This window comes from Sander lucioperca, chromosome 11 (assembly GCF_008315115.2).
Source record: "Sander lucioperca isolate FBNREF2018 chromosome 11, SLUC_FBN_1.2, whole genome shotgun sequence".
NCBI classification, from domain to species: Eukaryota; Metazoa; Chordata; class Actinopteri; order Perciformes; family Percidae; genus Sander; species Sander lucioperca.
In genome coordinates this window covers 19,336,359-19,358,272 of record NC_050183.1, presented here as the reverse complement: position 1 = coordinate 19,358,272, position 21,914 = coordinate 19,336,359, and the positions used below count along the sequence as shown (strand labels likewise).

At 38.9% G+C, this 21,914-nt stretch overlaps 1 protein-coding gene and 1 long non-coding RNA gene across 4 annotated transcripts; one reads left to right on the top strand and one right to left on the bottom strand.

Annotated features, from left to right (window-relative positions):
• Positions 1 to 1,152: 1,152 nt before the first annotated feature.
• On the bottom strand, positions 1,153 to 16,900 carry LOC116038138. Of its 2 annotated transcripts, none has more exons than XR_004898790.1 (5): positions 16,788 to 16,900; positions 15,631 to 15,712; positions 2,014 to 2,290; positions 1,661 to 1,717; positions 1,153 to 1,350 (listed from the first exon to the last, which is right to left on the bottom strand). It is a non-coding gene; the product is annotated as an uncharacterized LOC116038138 (long non-coding RNA). The 2 variants fall into 2 exon arrangements; XR_004102033.2 differs by having other exon boundaries at positions 1,337 to 1,549.
• A 38-nt stretch (positions 16,901 to 16,938) lies between these two features.
• On the top strand, positions 16,939 to 20,742 carry dnajc19 (DnaJ (Hsp40) homolog, subfamily C, member 19). Of its 2 annotated transcripts, none has more exons than XM_031282338.2 (6): positions 16,939 to 17,105; positions 17,515 to 17,566; positions 18,707 to 18,780; positions 18,927 to 19,006; positions 19,209 to 19,279; positions 20,570 to 20,742. In XM_031282338.2, exons 1-6 carry the CDS (start codon positions 17,103 to 17,105, stop codon positions 20,638 to 20,640), a joined length of 351 nt encoding a protein of 116 aa, XP_031138198.1. In that variant the 5' UTR covers positions 16,939 to 17,102; the 3' UTR covers positions 20,641 to 20,742. The 2 variants fall into 2 exon arrangements, with proteins under 2 accessions (XP_031138198.1, XP_031138199.1); XM_031282339.2 differs by having other exon boundaries at positions 16,940 to 17,321.
• The last annotated feature ends 1,172 nt before the right edge of the window (positions 20,743 to 21,914 follow it).

Below are 21,914 nucleotides of genomic sequence, written 5' to 3'. Positions count from 1 at the left end.
AAATGGAAATACTGTGTGTAATTACTTTCCACCACTGAAAGTATGACAGCAACCATAGTGATTTTAATGAGACATGGACACATTTCCTGATTCACAAGTCTTTTGGATGTAATATCTCAAATAATAAACCCTCTTTACGCCCACAGAATCCCACTTAACTGCTGACAGGCCTGTTCACCTGTTGACATCATATATAAATTCCTTGTGTTGATAAATATTGATTTCAATGCACAGTGAAGTTCTGTTACATTGTGGATTTTCTCTGTAACAATGATATTATATGAGAGCAAGTACAAGGTTTTGAGGCCGTATCGCTAGAAACAATGAAGGCTTGTCATTGACAAAAAGAAAATTGATACCATAACACGCAATGTTCAGTTGACACAAGGAGGAGTGATTTTGCGATTAAATGTTGTCATTTACTTTTTTGGGTGTACCTACCTCCCGGCAACCTGCATCATCCATATCTAATTCAGTAAGAGAATGACTCCACATGCCAAAATGTTTCCTAACAACCCCAATAAGGTGCCAGTACAAAGTGCCTGCTGTATTCTAACTGCATCAAGTTCCTGTGTACTTAAACAATTGTTTGGCCATCACAATCCACTGTAGCTTCATCGAAATTGTCTTAAAGTTGCATTATATTGTCTACATTTCACTACTCATTTGACCTTTTTTTTTAAACTCCCCCAAAAAGAAAATTTGACCCAGAAATCAAAACAACTACCTCAATAACTGTAATGTATCACTGTTTCAGACTTTTATGGCAGTGTGAAATCTGCACTCCAATCCAAATCAACATCTGAGGAGTAAGAAGGTAAAACATATAACGACTAGCTACTATACAGTAAGATAGTTTTCACTTGTTTCACGGTATTACACAGTTTAGTTTTTCTTAACTTGCAAGTAACTCACAATATCCGACAACATCATTTCAGTTTGCCACAAGTAGCTTCCATTTGCCAACTTTTAAGATACTTTTCAACATTCTCAATTGTCTGACAAAGTGTACAGTATGAAACTAAGTACAAAGGTGAAACTACTGTTTGGCATTTGGTTTCATATAGCACAAAAAGAAGTTTATAATCATCTATTGCACAATACAAGAAAAGAAAGTATCTCGAAATCGAATCCTCGCTAACATGAAGTCTGAATTGCATTTTTTGCTTTTGGCTGTTTAACTGTGGTACTGTAGAAATAGTTCCCAACTCCAGCTGTAACTCTAACCAAGACAAACTCAAAGATAGCAATTCTCCTGTTGAACTAAAATCTCTGAATTTAAGAAAAACAAAAGAAATAAAAAAGACAGGAAGAGATTTTCTTGCAGTACAGTAGATTTAAAATTAAACACTGCCAAGCGAGAGAGACATCAAAAGTATTAACACAGACGTGTACGTAAAGACAACAAAATTAATATGAATTTCATTCATGCTTTACTATACTATAGTAACTATATGCTATACTATGAAGATAAGACTACAACCCTAATTTAATTCTGCCACTTCAGATGGCACGAGATACACCATAGGAGGAGAGAAGCAATGGCTGCCTAAGAGATACACAGAGACAGAACAGAGTAAAGGGTGATGTCGTTGGAGGGAAAGAGATGGACACGAAGAAGAGGGGAAGAAAGAGAGAAACGATGCATGTCATAACTCACCGGTCGCAGGAAGAGACATCAGGTAACAGTCCCAATCACTGAAAACCAGGAACTGATCTGTAGGCCAGACACAGCACACTTTAATGACATGTAATCATGAATAATTTAATAATTTTAACTTTGAGAAGGACTGCCACTTATATACAACATCAGAACCGAACATGACTACACTCTGCCAGTTTAGGATGTAAAGCATATAACCAATTATGGTTGCTTTGACTACATCTCAGGTGAGCTGGATAAATGACCCGCTATATGCAGCAGCATCATATGCATTTTCATATTTTGAGACAAGAAGTTATGGCTAAGTTCCATTTACACAAATAGAAATGTACTATTCCATATGTCCGGACCTGTAAAAAGCCACGTCAGCAGTCTGCCCAGGTGTCACTCAGGTAATAATCCAGCAGATCCCATGCAGGTAAATGCTAAGTGTCCTTCAGCAGTCAAGTGCTCTACTCTGAGACGTCCATGCAGAGGAACAGAGGATGAAAACAGCCAGTTTCCCTCGTAATCCTTCAGCAACAATGATCCCTGCAGAATATTTTCATCTCCTCTGCAGCTTCATCTCTCCTCCAGATTCCTTTACGGAGGTGTTGCACTTCTTGAATGTAGGGGAGCCAGACGCACCTGCAACAGGACAACAGGTAAGAGGAGATCAGCAGACTTCAGTGCCGGTGAAGCCATTCTTTCATCCCTGTTCTCTCCTCAGCATCGACAACTCTGTCTGTTCCTCGGAGTGTCTCTGCCAAGAGTAGCCGGGCACAGCCGTCCTGTTTTACCGCTCTTTGCCAAACACACAAACGCACACACGCACATACACAGAGGAGAGTGTTGTTGTGTTGTTTTTTTTTCAGGAGCCGAGCTAACCCTGAGCCGGGGCCCGGTCTGCCTTTGAGATGCTCTCTAGCCCACAAACACAAGACGGCTTTCATTATCTTGCCCGTCGCAGCGCAAGGCCTAGCTTCTAAAAGCTACTGATTTCTTTCTTCCCTTAGCCCCCTGCACAAAGGGAGGGCATTTTGTAAATTACTTGCTCGTTTCAGACCAACAAAAGGTACTTTCATTGAACCCTCCCTCCCCCCCTGCTCTCCCTCTATCCTCCCGCCATTTGATTTTGCTCAAATTTGATTACAAGGCTTGAAAAAGGAGGGGAAGAAAAGAGAAGAGGAAATAAGAAAGCCTCACAGATGGCGTGTTCATTCAGTGCTGTGAATGGCTTTATATGGGCTGCCTTTATACATGTGGCAATCCAAAGACGCTTCAGTCGCTCTGCTAAAAAAAGAACTTGACAAAATTATTGGTTTGGCGGCTTTCTTACACGACTGACATGGGGAACTCTGAGAAAGAAAAGCCTGCCTTCTCTTTCTTCCGCTCTCCTTGTCTCTGCACCTCACACTCTCTCTGAGTCGTACACCTTAATCACAACAAACTAAATAAGGTGTTTGAGTGTGAGAGAATCCATGTGTTTGCCTGCATGTGTGTTGTCATATTAATAACCACCTGCCCTTGCTCTACACTAGGCCACATTCCAACGACAAAGTCACATATTCAGCAGAATGGACAGGAAGAAAATTGATACAAATTAAACACACTCTGGCCACTAGATTTGATAATTCACACACATCCAGCTGAAATCAAACCAGCTCAGATTCTCTCTCTCTCTCTCTCACACACACACACACACACACACACACACACACACACACACACACACACACACACCTCAAATCAAACAGCTCAACTTGAAACATTAGCCAACACAAAGCGCAGAGCGTTCTGTTCTCTCACAGGCTATAATTCAGGTTCCACAATGTACCACTCACTCTGCACTTGTTTTCCTCAGGAGGATAATTATAGGTATGTAGTCACACACAAAGCTTTAGAGCTCTCTTGCTTTCTCGCTAACAGACACACACTTATTTGCAGCAGAGGGGTAGCCAGTGCAGAGTGAACTATGACTTGTTATCCCATTACCAGATGATCAAACACTACAGAGTGTAGGATGAAGTGATGGTCTGAGACATGGCACGGCCACTCTGGGTCAGAGAGACTAATAGACAGGAGTCAGTTAATTCCTGGAGCCGCTGACCAGCCATCAGAGTCCAGGTCGCAGGCTATGTCATTCCATCAGTGTGATGAAACGATAACCATCACTGAGGTCAGTCGGCCAAATCAACGCCTTTCACAGGTAGAAATTCAACCGCTGTCAATCCTTAAATTGTACTGCAGCCTTCTTTGTTTTTCCTTCTTTTTGATATAAAGATCTGATTCACACACTGTGCAGCTACTGAACTATTCTGTGACTCAGGAATGGACAACAGGGACTGTAACAACAAGCAACTTGCAGTGCACAGAGTAAAGGAATATGGTCTTAACATGGTTAACTTACACCTGTCTACCATTAGGAATAAGTTCAGTTTATCTGAGCTAAAAGACCAAGACTAAAAGTCTACAGCCATGCTAACTGCTCTGTGAGGCTGTACTTAGGCACAGCGCTGCTTTGAGTGAAATAATTACTTCAGCATGCTAACATGCTGATGTTTTTAAAGGTGTGTTTACTGTCTTAGCTTTGTGTGTTAGCATGTTAACATGTACCAATTAGCAGTAAACACAAAATACAGCTGAGGCTGAAGGGAAAGTCATTATTTGCAGGTATTTGGTAATAAACCAAAGTATTATATAAAGACAAATTAAAATTTTACCTGAAGATGGCACTAGATTAAATGTTAAGGGATCCCCAAAGGTATTACAATCTATCCTGAGGGGGACATGAATGTGGATACCACATTTTATGAAAATCCATCCAATAGCTGTTGAGCTGTTGCACATTAGCATAAACACAAAGTACAACTGAGTCTTCAGTTGTTGTATTAAAGCAACACTATGTAACTTTTAGCTGCAGCTGTAGTTCCAATGAGACAACCTGTAGGGGGGCCGAAGCAGGAAAAGTTACATAGTGTTGGCATTAAGGACAAAGTAATTGCAATTCATCCTGAGGGGAACATAAATGTCTGTACCAAATGTAATCTTAATCCATCCAACAGTTGTCGAGACATTTCAGTCTGAACCAAAGTGGTGGACTCAAAAACAGACAGAACAACCGACATTGCCATGCTGCTAGCATGGGTAAAAAATAAAAATGATGCTGGAAAATTTAAAGTAGTCCCGAGGTGCAAGTTGCCACTCAGACCGGGGTGAACAGTTTTCATGACTGTTCCTAATTTTGTAGCAAAAAGTGGCACCTCAAGCTACAAGGAGACATCGTAAAATCACTAAGCTCGTCACATTGATGCATCATCAACAGAAAAAGTTGGGGGTCTCTTAAAAGACAGATAAAAAAAAAGACTTGAAGCAGCAGAGGCCGAGATATCCTGACTTTTAGTCCTAGCATGGTTCAAGCTGCAAAAACACTGGATCCAACCGTTCCTGTTGTGCAACTTGATGGTGTCGCTCATTAGACCCTCCCTCGAAAGTAAATGAATGTGTCTATCAAGAGACACTACATCAAGAGTAGTCCTCCCATAGAAGTAAAAAAGGTCTATATCTACGAATACTCCTCATGAAGAGTGAACTCTGTGTGTAAAATCAGTGCATGGCCCCTTTAACTATCAACCACCTCCTCTGACGAGACCAAAATTAACAATAAATGTATAATTTGATAAGTAGGGTTTCTGTGGCTATAGCCTAAAATAGCATCTATTTTAGGCTACTCCATTGTTGTCCAAAAACTTAAAAACACATATAAAGGGGCCTTTTATTTGCTTGCCAAATCCCTTCATTACAATGAGAAGAAGGCATCATTTAATGGATGAAAATTGGTCAGGACATCTAATACTCTTGCTGTGAAAAGCATTTACCTGGTAAATCTGGTGCAAGAAAATAAAGTTCAGTAGGGATGTGAATCTTCACTGGCCTCACGATTCAATTTGATTACGATTATCCTGTCAACGATTCAATACGATATCCCGATGCGCCACCTCCTCAAATATATTATATATTGCTATACACATGGTTTTCATTAACAAATTAAAGCATTCATACATATGAACTCTCATTTTTGTTACATCTGCTCTTAAAAAAGGGAACTTCCTGAATGTAGCGGAGTCTGAACATAGTAGACAACAGACAAAAGGCAAAAACAAAAAAAGCAGGGACTGGAAAATCAACAAGTAACATCAGTAGGCAAGAATCGATCATTGTTCGTCACTGCATCATTCGCAATGATTAATTTCAACACCCCTAGTGTTCAGTATGCATTTATTTGAGAAGTTTGACCAAACAAAACACAAGAAAGTGCTCATTTCAGTCCAAATTTAGCAAAAGAATATTCAGGCTTCATGCTACAGCCTATCTTTCTAAAGACTAAATCGTATGTGAAATTGTTTCTGCATGTAAATACTTCACATATCAAGCCTACATGCCTAGATCAAGGGAGTTTTCAAGGTGAAAGATTTTGTAAGGGTGCAATTCAAAAGTGATTTGTGGTTTAAAATGCTGGATTAAACACATGAATATCTGTGCCACACAATATACAGCTTTAGTAAGCAAACCCCCCTTTTTTATTCGATAATCTTGTCTATGTACACATTGAATGTGGCCATTTAACAGTTGTGAAAACTCCTGAAGTTATTGCAGTTACTGAAATTGAGATACATGAGAAAAAACAAAAGGCACCTGAACTCCTCTGGGAGTTAAACAGCTTGGAGAATTGAAACAATCCACTGGGGAATATTGTTTTAATACAACAATAACCCTGGGCTGCACACACCAACCTAAACCCTCACACACATAGCAGAGATATGAAGCTGTAAAACGCTGACAAGACAGAACAGCAGCTCTCATAGCTTCCATATCTACCACTTTAGAGATATTAGTACTACCAGCCATCATCACCAGCTGACCCACATTACATTTCCCCTCCAACCTGCCTGAAGGAGGCTCACCACAGCACAGTACGGACACACTTTCCCTGAGATGCTGTTTTTTTTTTTTTTTTTAAATGTGGACACTTTGATTTAGTTATTACTGATAAGGGCAAAGATTCCCTTAGTGGTCAGAGAACATTCATAATCAGCAGTTAGGTCTCCATCCGCAAACCAGAAGTAATTATTGTCTCAAGATAAAAACGGAAAGCAGGGGCGATTTTCTTTTTTTGTAGGAGAAAATAAACTAGAGATAGAAATGACCTTAATATTATTACTCTCTCTGGGTATTTCCAATAAGAATATTCCATCGGAGGGTTTGATAAAAGGATTATGCAGCAAGCTTTTTGCGGCTGGAGTCAAATCTGGATATGGAAGGAGAGCTGTTTGATTGAATAATTCTTGTTTCCTTTCTGCCAGGCTAGCAGTCCTTTTTGGAAAAGCAAAAAATCAGCATTATGCCAGATTTATAAATGTGCTCTGACCATCTGTAAAAGTCAGTCTGCCTCTACTGCATGTCTGACTACCAGCACACCTGTCTGTCTGCATGTTTGACTGTCTGTCTGGGAAGATGTAAAAAAATTTTTTTAAAAATTAAAAAAAAAACACACACACACTGTGGTGCCAAACAAACATTTCTTGTGTATTTCTGGTTTACAATTTAAACAAGGTTTGTTACATAATGTCTAGTCTGGATAAACGGAAGTACATTTCCAGGATAAAGTCTGACATGGATGTCTGCTCTGTGTGTTGCCGTTCTCAAAATCCCTTCGCTACGGGAAACAACAACCTTCGAGCTAGCAAGCTACACGCTGAAAATTTGGATCGTCCAATAAGGCATGCCTGCTTGGTTATTTCAGTGAATTATTGTAAAGACTTACAAAGAATATGGTCACGGCATTTATTTTATCTAACTTTTGGGACCAATTGGTGGGGATTGCTGGCATACACTGGTAAGAGCAAATTACGTGTCTCCAGCTAATTTAAATAGCTCATGTACTGTATTGTGGGAACAGTTAACTTCATTTAATATTGTATCTTGCGTTTAATTTTGCGGGATGCAATGAGGTGTGGAAAATGATACAAGACTAATCAAAATACAGAAAAATTGGTAAAATATCTTGTAGTCTTATCATTGTGTTTATGTGCAGAGTTGCAAACATATTCAAATCTAAGTATAATATTCTTGAAACATATAGCATGATTTACTGTTTGTACTATACAATACTTGCATTAAACATACACATATTTCTGTTTCAAAGTATTTTTGGTAAAAGTAAAATATATACTGTACATTTTACCACCAGAATCTAAGCTAAACATGTTCAAAGTAATTGCAAGATAAAGGTCAAACAATCCTAAAAAAAACTAAACACTTTCGGTTAGCTGTTGTTAGGATAGGTCGGTGGGTCTGGCATGGAAAATTGAACAAAAATCTAATCCCATTCATGGATGAGTTCTGATTCAAACTGTTAAAATAACAAAGAAATGTTCATCTGCTGTTATCAGGCATCATCAGCAGGCAGAGCATGCTGCCGTTTAGGCGTTTGACCTCAGAGTTTAGTTATCATAACAGGGTGGTGACCTCACGACCTGCAGTCATTACTGCTGCCTCCTCCAATCAGGCCTCCACAGCTCCGATAAAGCCCTCTGGGGGAAAAACAGGCTGCTGGAATAGAGGTGACATTAGATTTTGTGTGTGTGTGTGTGTGTGTGTGTGTGTGTGTGTGTGTGTGTGTGTGTGTGTGTGTGTATGTGTGTGTGTGTGTGTGTGTTTAGGATTAGCGCTTTGGTTTAGGGTTGAGATTAGAATTAAGATGTACAGAAGTACAGGTGAGGAATGGGGTTAAAATGTTTGGCAGTTTGGTGTTATAACTTGGGTTTAGGTTAAATGGTTAGTACAGTAGCTGACAGAAAGAGTTTGCATGACATCAGACAGAAATGTCAACTCGGTGGAGTGGGCGGATTCAAAGGTCGGTTCTCAGGCAAAGACAGAGTGGTAGGAGGGTTTGAGATCGACAATTTGGGGTTAAAGCAATATACATTATTACTGTATATTCCAATGGATGTATCGTCCAATCAAGACATATTCTAACAGGCTCCAAATGTCACTAAAATCAATTTGAATGAATCTCAAGCCCAAACATGAATCTGTTAGGGATTTAAATAAGCTACTATTGGGGGAATTCATTTGCCTTTAATTGAAAATAGCTGGTAGAGAGTTGACAAAAACAACACACATGAAACTGAATGCTTCAGAATGCCATGAAGTTTTTTCATTTCTAATTGACTTTCACTAATTTAAAAAACTTAAATATCCCATTTTTGGGGGCTGCCGTTTTATCACAGTATATTTGTTTTGTATACAGACAAGGAGAACAGCATCTAATCACTGTATTTGTTGTCCAAGCTTTTTAGTGTGCATTTGTATTTCCTCAGAAATTTCCCATGGGTCACATTCACACATAACGTAGTCTCGCTTTGCCAGACCTTCCTCCACAGCGCTGTGAAGCGGAGGAAGGTCTGGCTAGTCCACACAGCATTCCGGGATGGGAGAAAAACGTGCTCTGGTTTATTGGCATTTCTTTAAACCAATCACAATCGTCTTGGGCGGCGCTAAGCTCCGCACGGAGCCGCTGCAAAATAGCCCCGGGAAGGAACTTGTTTTGGTGGAACGTGTGCGTTCAAAGGTTGTTTAAGTCGTGTGAAAGAAAACTCAGATTGGACAGATAGTCTAGCTAGCTGTCTGGATTTACCCTGCAGAGATCTGAGGAGCAGTTAACCATAGTCCTCATAAATCCACCGGAGTTTAAAATTCCAACACAAAGAAAGCGGAAGGAAACGGACATCAGCGAAAAGACATGCATCCGGCGGAATTTCCTGCGGCACCGGAGCAATCCCAGAAGTGGAACGTCGAGGATAAAAACTACACATAACATAACTTGAGTGGCTCCCCTAGAATGGAGATTAGCGTTCAATGGTCTAACACATCATCATGTCTATCTGAGACCAGACCACTATCAGCACACAGAGGTGTAACATCAAACACCACTTGAACTATGAAGTGCTGCAGGCACGGATTTCTTTCATCATTCATGAGTTATTGAGTAATATTTTAAGACGGGGCTTTAAGATTGGACTGAATCCAAAAAAATCAAAAGAGGGAATTAGGGCTTCATTAAATAACAAGGCTTATATAAGACAACAGTGGTGAAAAGTAAGAACATTTACTGTCCTTAAGTACAACTTTGAAGTACGTTACATGAGTAGTTCCATTTCATGCTACTTTTTACATCTACTCCACTACATTTCAGAGGGGAATTTTGTACTTTTTACTCCACTGAAGGTTTTTTTACAGCCTTAATCTCTAGTTAATAATGGTATAACATTCATAATATGTATTGACTTCTTACCTTTTATATATTTTGCTATTAACAATTCTTGCATACTTTTACTTGAATATTGTTAATGCAGCATTTGTAGTTGTAATGGAGTATTTACTTAAGGATATGAATACTTCCAGCCTTTCAGGCTCAATCTTCTGCTTAACTTGGCCCCACTTTTACTGGACCAGTCTGATATGTGTAACTCTACAATGTGTTTCAAAATAAAAAAAATTAGCAGTCTATCAAATATGAATATCTACTGAATTTGTACTTGACCTAAAAAAAAAAAAACGTAGAAACGTCAATGTGTTGGGTCCTTCAGTGGTACTGTACGGGTACTTTTCAGTCCCAGGGCAAAAGCCAAAATGAATTTTGGGACCCTGACAGAAGAAAACAGAAGCGATGAGGCAGAGTTTAAAAGGACAAAAAGCTAACCAGCAACCATTATTTTGACTGACAGATGGATAAATAACATGCCATGATTCAACTTATTTAGATACAAATAAAATGTATGTTGCAGTTTAATTTGGACTCATCGATCCAGAGTTTGAGACACTTGGGTTAACATGAAGTAAAAGTAGCAAGCAGAGTATTTTATCTTGTTTGGAGGGCCTGTTGCATCCAGAGTGTGCAGGTTACCACCCTTCCTATGTCATTTTGTTTTACTCAATGTTAGCTAAAAAAACAGCATCCACATATGATCTTGTATAGGGCTGGCTATACAAAACCATACATGGATGTGTAACTGAAAATTACAATACCAGTACCCTTAAAAAAAATTATTTCTACTTCATTCGATGCCCATCATGTGAATGGAAGCATCTCAGTGGGCTAAACTGCCAACTCAGTCAAATATGCCGCGCTTGACTTCACCACACCACAGACTGTATGGGTTGTAGATGCTGCGGAAATAGGCCAATCACACGTTGCATTATAACGAAGAACGTGGTGATTGGCTGCGAGCAAAGCCATATAAATAATCATTTTTTTCTATATCTGGGCACAAAAAGGATCGAATACAGGTATCATTTCACTGGAGACGTTTTTTTTTTTTTTTAACGATTGTTTTTTGGGCTTTTCTGCCTTTAATTGATAGGACAGCTAGGTGAGAAAGGGGGGGAAGACATGCAGGAAATCGTCACAGGTCGGACTCGAACCCTAGACCTCTGCATCAAGGCATAAGCCTCTGAGTACATGTGCGCCTGCTCTACCCACTGAGCCAACCCAGCCACACTGAAATTTTGATACTACTTAGTACTGGGTTATTTAGTGATACCCAGCCCTAGTCTTGTGGGTCACACAGAAATACCTGTAAGATGTCGTCCTGTAACTACTAGTGTACAGTAAGAGCTCAAATTTAAACATTATTTAGTGACAGATGCCAATCAGATTTGACAAATTTATACATGTGTGACATTATAAAATTATCAAAATAAAAAATAAAAGGAAGCATGACCACTTTAAGAAAAATGCAGCATTGCATGATGTAATCAGGCAACAAAACCAAACCTTTTGTTTTATTATTTTAAATGTTTATTGATTTGAATGAGTGGAAGGGAAGTTCTCTAATGATGATGTGCTGTTCTTGCCTGCATGGTCAAATACAAAATCTATTCTTTGTTGAATAACAATAACAAGCACATAATCTAAGGGGAAGAAGATTTGACTAAGTGGACTAAGACTGGTGTCAGCAATTTTGAGGCTGCTGAATGCTCAGGCAAAATAAAGTCAGGAGCCTTTGAGTGGTTCCAGATATTTCAAACAAAGTAGAGAGAAGTAGAATACAAGCTGATCTTAGTCCTTTCTCACCAACAGCATACGATATATCAAAATATTGCTTTTCATCTTCAGTCGTCCATCAGAATTTTTCAGCAAACTATTTGGGATCATACTTGTTAACTTCTTCAAATATCACAGACGACCCGCCATTCATATAAGACAGATGCCTCTAATACATGTTAATATAAAAAAGGTATTGAGATTTTTCTTTTCCTTGCTTTTCCTTGTGGAATCAAAAATAAAAACAGTTGGCCTACTTGGTGAAACCTCGTCTATTAATAAATGGATAGTTTATTAATTAATTAATAGTTTCTATTAATAAATGAATAGAAACGGTTTAATACTTGAAAGTAATTTGTTTGAATAATGAGTCCTGCTAAACTGCTAAACGTATCTAACCAGAATGACGAGCATCTTAGGGATCTAGATTTTGAGAAAATATTTTGTTGGATCATAAAAAAAATGCATATAAAAAAAAGCTTCAGAATGAAAACAATTCTCTAGTAAACAGGTTAAAGGTGGTAAATAAAGTATAAGCGTGTGTCAAAAAGCCACGTAAATATATACAAACGTATTGTGTCAAAAAGCCAACAGGAGCACCACACCTATTGGCAGAAATGAGTCGTTCTCATGAAGTCACTCCCGACAATGATTGGTCAGAGAAATAATCCATTGGCAAGAGGTCACAGCACCATCCATCAATACCTGACAAGAGCAAAGTAGCACCCAGTTTGAACTAAACCAGCAGGACACAGTTAAAGGCTTGCATTACTTCCTTTACTCTTTTTATTTAAATTAATCAAATTCAAAATCTCATCAAAGAGAAAGTGTTTCATAACAGAGGATGACGGCTTCACCCAACTGCGCACAACAGCCATCTCAAAAACTTCTGATCAACTGACAAAACTTTTATCATCAGATAAATGTTTTCCACAAGGAAACGATGACAGCAGTGCAAAGCTCACTGGCATATCAAAGCATGCAGGTCACCTCAGTCCACGTACAGTTCAGCCTCCTTAGTGCACAATGCAAATGTCCTACTACAACTCACAAAACACAATCAAATGCAGCCCTGCATGGATCAAAACTTCCCATCATTCATCTTCATCTCCTCCAGGCTGCCTCAGTCTACCTCCTGAGTGGGGGAAAAAAAACCTCTCCATCCCTAAAGTATCTTATTGTCATTGCTAATCAATCCTTAAAATCATAAACAATCTCACAACTTTTTTTTCTTTCTTATTCAGCCCTCTCTGTTTATGCAGTTCCCAGAAGGCATTGCCTTTTAGAGTCTCCCTCTACGGCGGCAAAGATGTCAGGAAAACAAATAACGGCGGGAAACAAAACAAAACAAAGTCTCCTGAAATACCTTGTGGATGCCCAGAGGAAGGCGCTGGACAGACAGATGAGCAGATAGGTTTCCTCTGTCCTCCTCTCTCTGGCTGCCTCTTCTCTCGGCGTGCTGTGGAGAGTGACTGCTCACAGCCCGCCTGGCATATCTAATTAGAGCCAGGCTGTTGCCACTATCGGGCAGAGGATCTACCTCTCCAATCTCTCCTGACTCAATCTTCCCCATCTCTGATTTTCTTTTATATTTATGCTGGAATATTTAATTGTAGACAAAAGGTTACTCTGGGCTCTATTCATCGCACACAGGCAGAATAATCTCCTTTAAAAGGCTTGACATTTCAGGCTTTTCAAAAGGGGCTGAAAAAATTATATCCCCGCTTTTGTTAATCAATGAAGTAGAACTCCCCCGAACAAAAGAATTAAATTGCTTGGTTGGGTTAATAAAACACACAGAAATAGCTGCTTCCTGTGGGCTTTTGTGCTTGCCACTGGCTCCCCCCATATGCAACCAGCACTGTAATTCCATATGATTTGGGGGGCAAAACTCTCATTTCTCCACACAGTTGGCTTTTTAAATCCTATTGAATGAGTAGTCTGTGAGGCTGGCTGATTGGGACCTCTTGCCTGAGCCTGGCTGCCTGGCTAGCAGAACAGGCTCTCTCTATTCAAATATGACTTTCACTAAGGAGAGACAGCGGGTCCACTACAATTTACAATTTCTATACTGCCCCTGCTTTAGAAAAACATTGTAATTATGCAAATGATAGGGGCAATAATTAGGCCCTTCACTGTCCCATTGTGTTAGCTGCTTTCCTGTGTTTCAGTCCAATGGTAGGAGAGACGCAGCATGGCACGTTAGGGTTTAAATTGCTCCTTACAGACAGCCTGCAGATGTTCACAGCATCTTCTGTCCTATAACTAGCCATCACCCCGAGCCAGGGAGCCTCCATATACGGCACAGTAGCAGCAGACTCTGGTTTAGCTATGGGAGAGCTGCCTGAGAGCTGGATGTCACTGCAGCATACAGCTGTTGTTTCATCCAGAGGCCTGCTGGTATGAGATACACTCCACTGTAATCTTCCCCCTGCTTTACTTGTGAACACTACCGGTGTTGGTGTTGTATCAAGAAGCAAAAGTTTGATAATTCACTTTTTAAGTCATTCATCAAGCAAACACAAACATTCACAGGTTCAAAGTTCTCAAATGGCATGGTTTGCTGTTTTTGTCTTTTTAACATCACTGTAAACTAAATATTTATGGGTTTTTGACTTTTGGTAAGACAAAAACAACCAATATGAAGATGTCACCTTGAGGTCCGGCAAATAGTAATGGATATTTATTTACTGACCGTTTTTAGCTAAATGTTTATAAGATTTATTGGAAAAATCAACAGATTAATCAAATGAAAATAGTTATTCATCCCAGCCTTGTATACTGTAACTGTATGCATGTGGAAAACAATAGAAGACGGTAATGACGAAATGTTTACCAGCAAGATCAACAATGTTAATTTGCACTGAACTGCTGGTATTTTACTGTGCATTAAACAGTATATAGAAGATCTTGTAATATGACTTCTCTCTTGTCTCAGTGGAACAAAATGTCCAGCTTGATCGCTCAAGAATTACCATTTTGTTATTACTTTATGTAACTTAGACATTCAAAAACTTGTTTTAACCAGATTGGCTGAGTTTTAACATAAACACCTTTGGACGTGCAAATCACTTTAATCCAGTTAAACTAAATTAACACTTGTAAACTGAGAGGTGAAAAATGGAAACATGAATTAACTCTCATTACTGTGGCCAAACAGACTTCTATTGCCACAGGGTCTTGTACAAAGAGCCAACTCACTTAGTGAATGGCATTCATTATATTGCATTCAATATAAATCTGAGTTTATAGAAAGAAAGACTGAGGCTGATAAAGCCTTTATGTATAGTTAATGAAATATATTAAAGCTTTGATGTCCAAACATCTATGATTTAATGCCCAAGAACATTTCCTGAGACATTAAGCAGTCTATTGTTTCACTACAAATGCATCTAATAATCTTCAACATTTATATTTCTCATTTTAAAAAGCAGTGGTTTCTGTGCAGTTTCCCTTCTGATCAGTTAGATCATGCATCATGTAACCATTAAAAGAGGATATTAAAGCCATCATCTGGGCAGTACTTTGAGTGGCTGATTTGACTAAAATTCAACATATGTGCTGTTAAAATCATTGTGCCCACTTTCTCCAAAATCCAGTGGATGTGGTTGACTGGTTTCATTTTGTAATAAAGTAGGTGAAAGTTACATTATACACCAACTTTGGGCCAGTGAGAGTTTGACAGTCAAAACCTTTCTTCAGTTAAAACTCATACTTTACATTAACACATTAACATACCATTTTCATACAAAACTATATTTTCAGTTAGCATAAAGGTGAGAAAGTCAAGACCCATTGATTTTTTTTATGTTTTATGGAGAAAAAAAAAGTTGATAAACAGCCAAACGGGTAAAATCCCCTAAATCAGCCAACCACTCACCTACACAACCATTTGAAGCAAGAAATTCACTGCAGAGGCCTGGATGTGAGTCAGTGTATTCCCTGCAGCTCCTCTCTTCTTCCTGTGGGTTAACAAAAAAAACAGTAATTTATTTTTAAATTGTGTTGACTTAAAGCAAAACTAAAAAATTCAAATGAAGACTAATTTATATTCAACTAATTGCACCATTGCTCAGCTCAATTCAGTACACTCTGGGGTTTTGCTGCTACAGCTGTAAATTAGGTCTGTTACGACCAGTAGCTTACGCTAGCTAATGTTAGCAAACATCCAGTAGATACAGTATTGCTTTGTAACTGACATGGCTAAGTCCTTTCAATGTGCTATACAAAATTATAGCATTTATATATCCTGTAATAAGTCACTTGTAACCAGTGTTTTACACAAGTTACATTGCTAATTTAGTTGCTACTATGGTTTCCTATTTTTTCCAGTTCTCTTAGCTACATGCAGTGCAGTTTAAATGCTCACATTAGCTATCTAGCTAGCTAACAAAACATAAGAGCTGCAATTTCAGCTCAATATGGAATGGTTGTGGCCATTTATATGGTGGTAGCATTAGCAGTGCAGTAAGCTAATACTAACTAGCCACCATAAACATTAGCATTTAAAATGGTTACAGCTAAAGCGCACACAAGCATGTATTATTTTCAAATGTTTTATTGGCTTATTACATACAATCAACAACCACAAGATATAGACTAGAGACATACAAAAACAATGATTAAATAAAAACATACAAGTTGTTACACATATTACAGAGAGTATCAATCAATTAAATCACAGTCCTGTGTTTTGGTGTTTCTACCAAGTCCAAGGTCCAAAAATGGTTGCGAGACCCAATTAAAAACCTTGGGTGGCTCACCTAATGCAGCTTTTTGAGCTTTAAAGGCTCCAAGACACCCCCAACCCAGCGCCTGTGTGTAGGAGGGGTAGCTGACAAGCATTTATAGGAAATGTGTTTGTATGCTGGTTTGCATGAGCGAACATTAAAAAGTTTGCTAACAGTAGCATTTAGCTTGGCCACACAGAAAGCTTCTCTTTATACATCCATGATAGAAACCCACAACAACCCAACTTCAGTTATCTTTCAAGGTAACATAACTGAAATAAAGGAATTAAAATGAAGTTCTCATCACCGCTAAAAAGTTGAGCTTCCAACTTCTATTCTATTAGCTTTACATTAGCACCCATATGGAGGACTAGCAATCAAACGTCTGTGGGCAAGTGAGGGGGTTTAAATAGTGTTGTAGGCGGGGCTAGACTGACCCTGACCGGGGGAGGAGCGAAGAGGGACCAGCGGATGTCAACCGTCTCTGACCATAGCAACGCTTTACGACAGTTCTCCGCCATTTACGGCACAAACACATGCACGCTTGCTTGAGCGACGAAAACATGAGAGGTCAAAAGTTATGATCCTGATCTTCAGCAGAAACGGAACGTAACACACAGACATGGTAGGTGGGACTTGGTATTTACTAACTGTAACGATAATCTGACAACGATTGCATGACCGGGAGTCTGCCGAAAAGTTATTTAACGTTAATTCTAAACGGCTAAGCTAATGCTAGCTGTACTCGACTGCATGACCCAACACGACCGTCGCGACGTGACCAAACTTACAAAACGTTTACTTTACCGCATTGATTAGCCAGCTAACCGACGTCAGTGTGGTAAGAGATCACCAATCGTGGTTTGAAATAAACGTAGCTAACGTTACTTGCTTAGGCTTCTCAATATGCGACAGCTTGGTCATGTCCCATCTGTTTACAATCCAGGTTGTTAACTTAGTTGGTGCTGGTGATTATCTGTGTATCCTCATAATGTTTTTCTGATTTCCCTCTCTCTCTCTCTGTCAATCTCCAGGCCAGTTCCATGGTGGCAGTGGGACTGGCTCTGGCAGCAGCTGGATTTGCAGGTGAGTAAGATAAAATAAGATAGACATTATCGTCCCAATAGGGAATTTGCCTTTGACATCACAGTGTCTGCAGAACAAAATCACAGCAAAAACAGCAGTAAAAATGCACATGCCCATCTACATCAGAAAAGTACAAACACACAATACAAGATATAAACAGTGATCAACAACAAGAAGGGCAGCTAGCTACGGCCTAGGTGATTGAAAGAGTTTAGGGCTTTAATGGACAGTGGGACAAAGGAATGTCGATGGTGGAGCCTGCTTAGGGGAACCCGAAGTATGGCAAGTAACTCTCATAAAAGCTAATGTTTCTGTCATGCTGATACATATGTTACTCACCTTGACAGAGAATGTGGAAAAGTTATTAAAGTGAGCATTAGTTCTTCAGTGGTGTGACCAATCACCTTGAAGCGACTACTAGTTTAAAGCTGACAGACATTGTCTGAAGTGAAGTCCTGAAGTCTAACTAAGGATTTAACGGTAGTGCTTCACATTGAAGAAAAGCTCTAAAACTAGCAATACAGTCAAACCAAATTATTAAAAACTATTGTAAACTAAAAACTAACAATAAAAACATAAAATGCAGAAAGTAAAAGAAGTACCAGAAGTGTTTATATCAGATAACTCACCTTTAAGAGCACTGCAGCATTTCCTTTACAATGCCTGCAGCAGTTTTTTATATTATTAAAAAAGGGTGAGCAATAATTCAGTATTGTAATTCATTAATATCTATGCAATACTATTGTCATAATACGGTCACATTGGTTATCATTACACATTTCTTTTGAAACCAATTATTTAAAGCAAATTGTAATTCAAATCTAACATAATGAGTAACTTTTTTTTATATGTTTTAAAAGTTGCCCTGATGTAATGCGCAACAGTGGAGTACAGTTCATTACATGGACCATCAATTGGAATACTTAATATGTCATTTTGCATACATTTGCCATATCATACATATTGGTCTTGGAATGATATTCTTATTAATGGTATTGACTTTAAACATATCTCCCAGTCTAAAAAAATACAGTCCGCATTAGTGCTTGAATAAAAATGAATTGATAGAGACAATCCCACAGATATCCATATCAGGTGATGTAAATATACTGCATGCTTCCCAACTTATTTGTCTCTCAGGTCGCTATGCCATGCAGGCCGTGAGGCAGATGGAGCCTCAGGTGAAACTGGCCCTTCAGAGTTTCCCTAAGACGGTAAACATGCACACAATAAGTTAATCTCCCAATGAAGGTATACGTGCTAGATACCTCTGATCTCTCACTTTACATTTAATAAGTGTTTTTCCAAGCAAGGATCAGTTGGCAGACCCATCGTGTCGAGCTGTACCTTTTTGTTGCAGGCTTTTGGAGGAGGGTACTATCGAGGAGGATTTGATCCTAAGATGACAAAGAGAGAAGCTTCCCTGGTTTTGGGTGTCAGGTATGTGGACACTCTTTCCACCACTAAGCACTGGGCCTCAGTTAAGTCCACCAGTTGCACGTTACTGTACATCACATAGGTAAAGGGATGCTGCATGTTAAACCTATCTTGCTGTTGTCTTTCACTGTACTCTCCATTACAGCAGAGATTATTCACACTGATAACGAAAATAATTCACTGTTGTATCACTGTTCTCTTGCAGTCCCACAGCTAACCCGAATAAGATCAGAGAGGCACATAGAAGACTGATGATCCTGAACCATCCAGATAGAGGTAAGTGAGGCTTTTAAAGGTCCCATGGCAAAATTTCACTTTATGAGGTTTTTTAACATTAATGTGAGTTCCCCCAGCCTGCCTATGGTCCCCCAGTGGCTAGAAATGGTGATAGGTGTAAACCGAGCCCTGGGTATCCTGCTCTGCCTTTGAGAAAATGAAAGCTCAGATGGGCCGATCTGGAATCTGCTCCTTATGAGGTCATAAGGGGCAAGGTTACCTCCCCTTTCTCTGCTTTACCCGCCCAGAGAATTTGGCCCACCCATGAGAGAGACATCATGGCTTGCAAACAAGCAAAGTGGCAGTTGGTCAAGGCTACACCCCCACCCTCCACATTGCCCCCCCCTCTCTCCTCCTCAATAGCATTTAAAGCTACAGACTAAGAAATGGCACATCCTAAGGGAAGCTCATTGTGGGACTGGCTCTAGTGGCTGTAATTCTGCACCAAAGCTTAATTTCGGGAAAGAGACTTCAGATACAGTATTAGGGGACCACTAAGGCCTATATAAAAGAGACTTCACATACAGTATTAGGGGACCACTAAGGCCTATATAAAAGAGACTTCACATACAGTATTAGGGGACCACTAAGGTCTATATAAAAGAGACTTCAGATACAGTATTAGGGGACCACTAAGGCCTATATAAAAGAGACTTCAGATACAGTATTAGGGGACCACTAAGGCCTATATAAAAGAGACTTCACATACAGTATTAGGGGACCACTAAGGCCTATATAAAAGAGACTTCACATACAGTATTAGGGGACCACTAAGGCCTATATAAAAGAGACTTCAGATACAGTATTAGGGGACCACTAAAGCCTATATAAAAGCATCCAAAAAGCAGCATGTCATAGGACCTTTAAAGTTCCCCATCTGTTCCTATAGATTCCTATAGACACCGTAGTGTTACATTAAAGTGCTCAGGAGACTTATAGAGTAAATAAACATTGTATCTACAGTACACTGCATTTATCTGTTTCAAGTGTTACTTTTCCGGTAAGAGATTACTTGTTACCCAATTTACTTTATTTGCCAGGAGCTAAATGTAAACTTCAGAGCGTACCAGAAAAATCAATATAATGGCAAAACTCTTGGACAGGTTTTAGTCCATTCTAAATAGGTAATGAGGCATAATCGCAAAAATGTACTTAGTTTATTTATTTTCCAAAATAATAATAATAATATATACTTTATTAATCCCACAACGGAAATGACAATTATTTATTTTTTTCACTATGTTGTTAGAATGCACAAAATCTAACTGTGTGTGCGTGTGTGTGTCGCAGGTGGATCTCCCTATCTTGCAGCGAAGATAAATGAAGCAAAGGATTTAATGGACGCCCAGACAAAGAAATAGAACATGCCGGCTTATCCATGCTGTTGCACTGACTGACTTAAGCGATTAGCAGACTTTTGTAACGGATTCTCAAATAAAATCACACTGTATATAAATTGTTAATGAAGTTCTCCCTCATTATTATGTTGTATTGTAGATTTTGTGTGCTCTTCAGAAAATGTTGAATGTGGAACTTGAAAAAAAATGATTCACATTTTTAAAAGTGTCTTAAAACAATACACTTATTCTCATATGTACAATGAAAGTGTTGTTTGCTTTTAATTGTTTACTCAAAGCTTAGGGTGAGTTACACAGACCACATACAGTGGCACTCATAAGTTTATGAACCCATGCTAAAGTTGACTAAAAAGAGGAATAAAAAAATCATCTTTAGGAAATTGATCTTAATGCCTTAATTAAAAAAAAGAGGAAAAATCCAACCTTTAAGGACACAAATTTTCTTTGTGAATGAATAATGTATCGTAAATAAATAAATGTTCCTCCTTAAAATACAGGGGGCATAAGTAACATATGTTAAATTCCCATAGAGGCAGGCAGATTTTTATTTTTAAAGGCCAGTTATTTCATGGATCCAGGATACTATGCATCCTAATAAAGTTCCCTTGGCCTTTGGAATTAAAATAGCCCCACATCATCACATACCCTTCACCATACCTAGAGATTGGCATGGTTTTATTTCAGTTAGCCTAATAGCTGGTTTGATTTGCATTGAGAGATGATCTTATGGAAAGTACCCCATGCCAATCTCTAGGTATGGTGAATGGTATGTGATGATGTGGGGCTATTTTAATTCCAAAGGCCAAGGGAACTTTATCAGGATGCATAGTATCCTGGATCCATGAAATAACTGGCCTTTAAAAATAAAAATCCGCTTGCCTCTATGGGAATTTAACATAGGGGTGTACTCACTTATGCCCCCTGTATTTTAAGGAAGAACATTTATTTATTTACGATACATTATTCATTCACAAAGAAAATTGGTGTACTTAATGGTTGGATTTTTCCTCATTTCCAAAAGATGATTTTTGTATTCCTCTTTTTAGTCAACTTCAGCATGTATTCATAAACTTATGAGTGCCACTGTATACTAGAGAGCTCTCTAACAGTGAAGCTTTGGATTAACCATTTGCTGTAGCAGTGATTTAATATAGCTCTGATAAGCGTGTGGCTAATACTGAAATGTGTTAACAGAAACTTAAAATGCTCCTGTATATTTGTGTAACAGTCAGATTTAGAGAACATTCACTCTTTTAGGTACAAAAAAGTACTGCAGA

Coding starts and splice junctions, on each gene's coding strand:
- dnajc19 (XM_031282338.2), top strand. Junction 18,781..18,926: donor TTCAGAGTTTCCCTAAGACG/GTAAACATGCAC, acceptor TTTTTGTTGCAG/GCTTTTGGAGGAGGGTACTA. Junction 19,007..19,208: donor TCCCTGGTTTTGGGTGTCAG/GTATGTGGACAC, acceptor GTTCTCTTGCAG/TCCCACAGCTAACCCGAATA.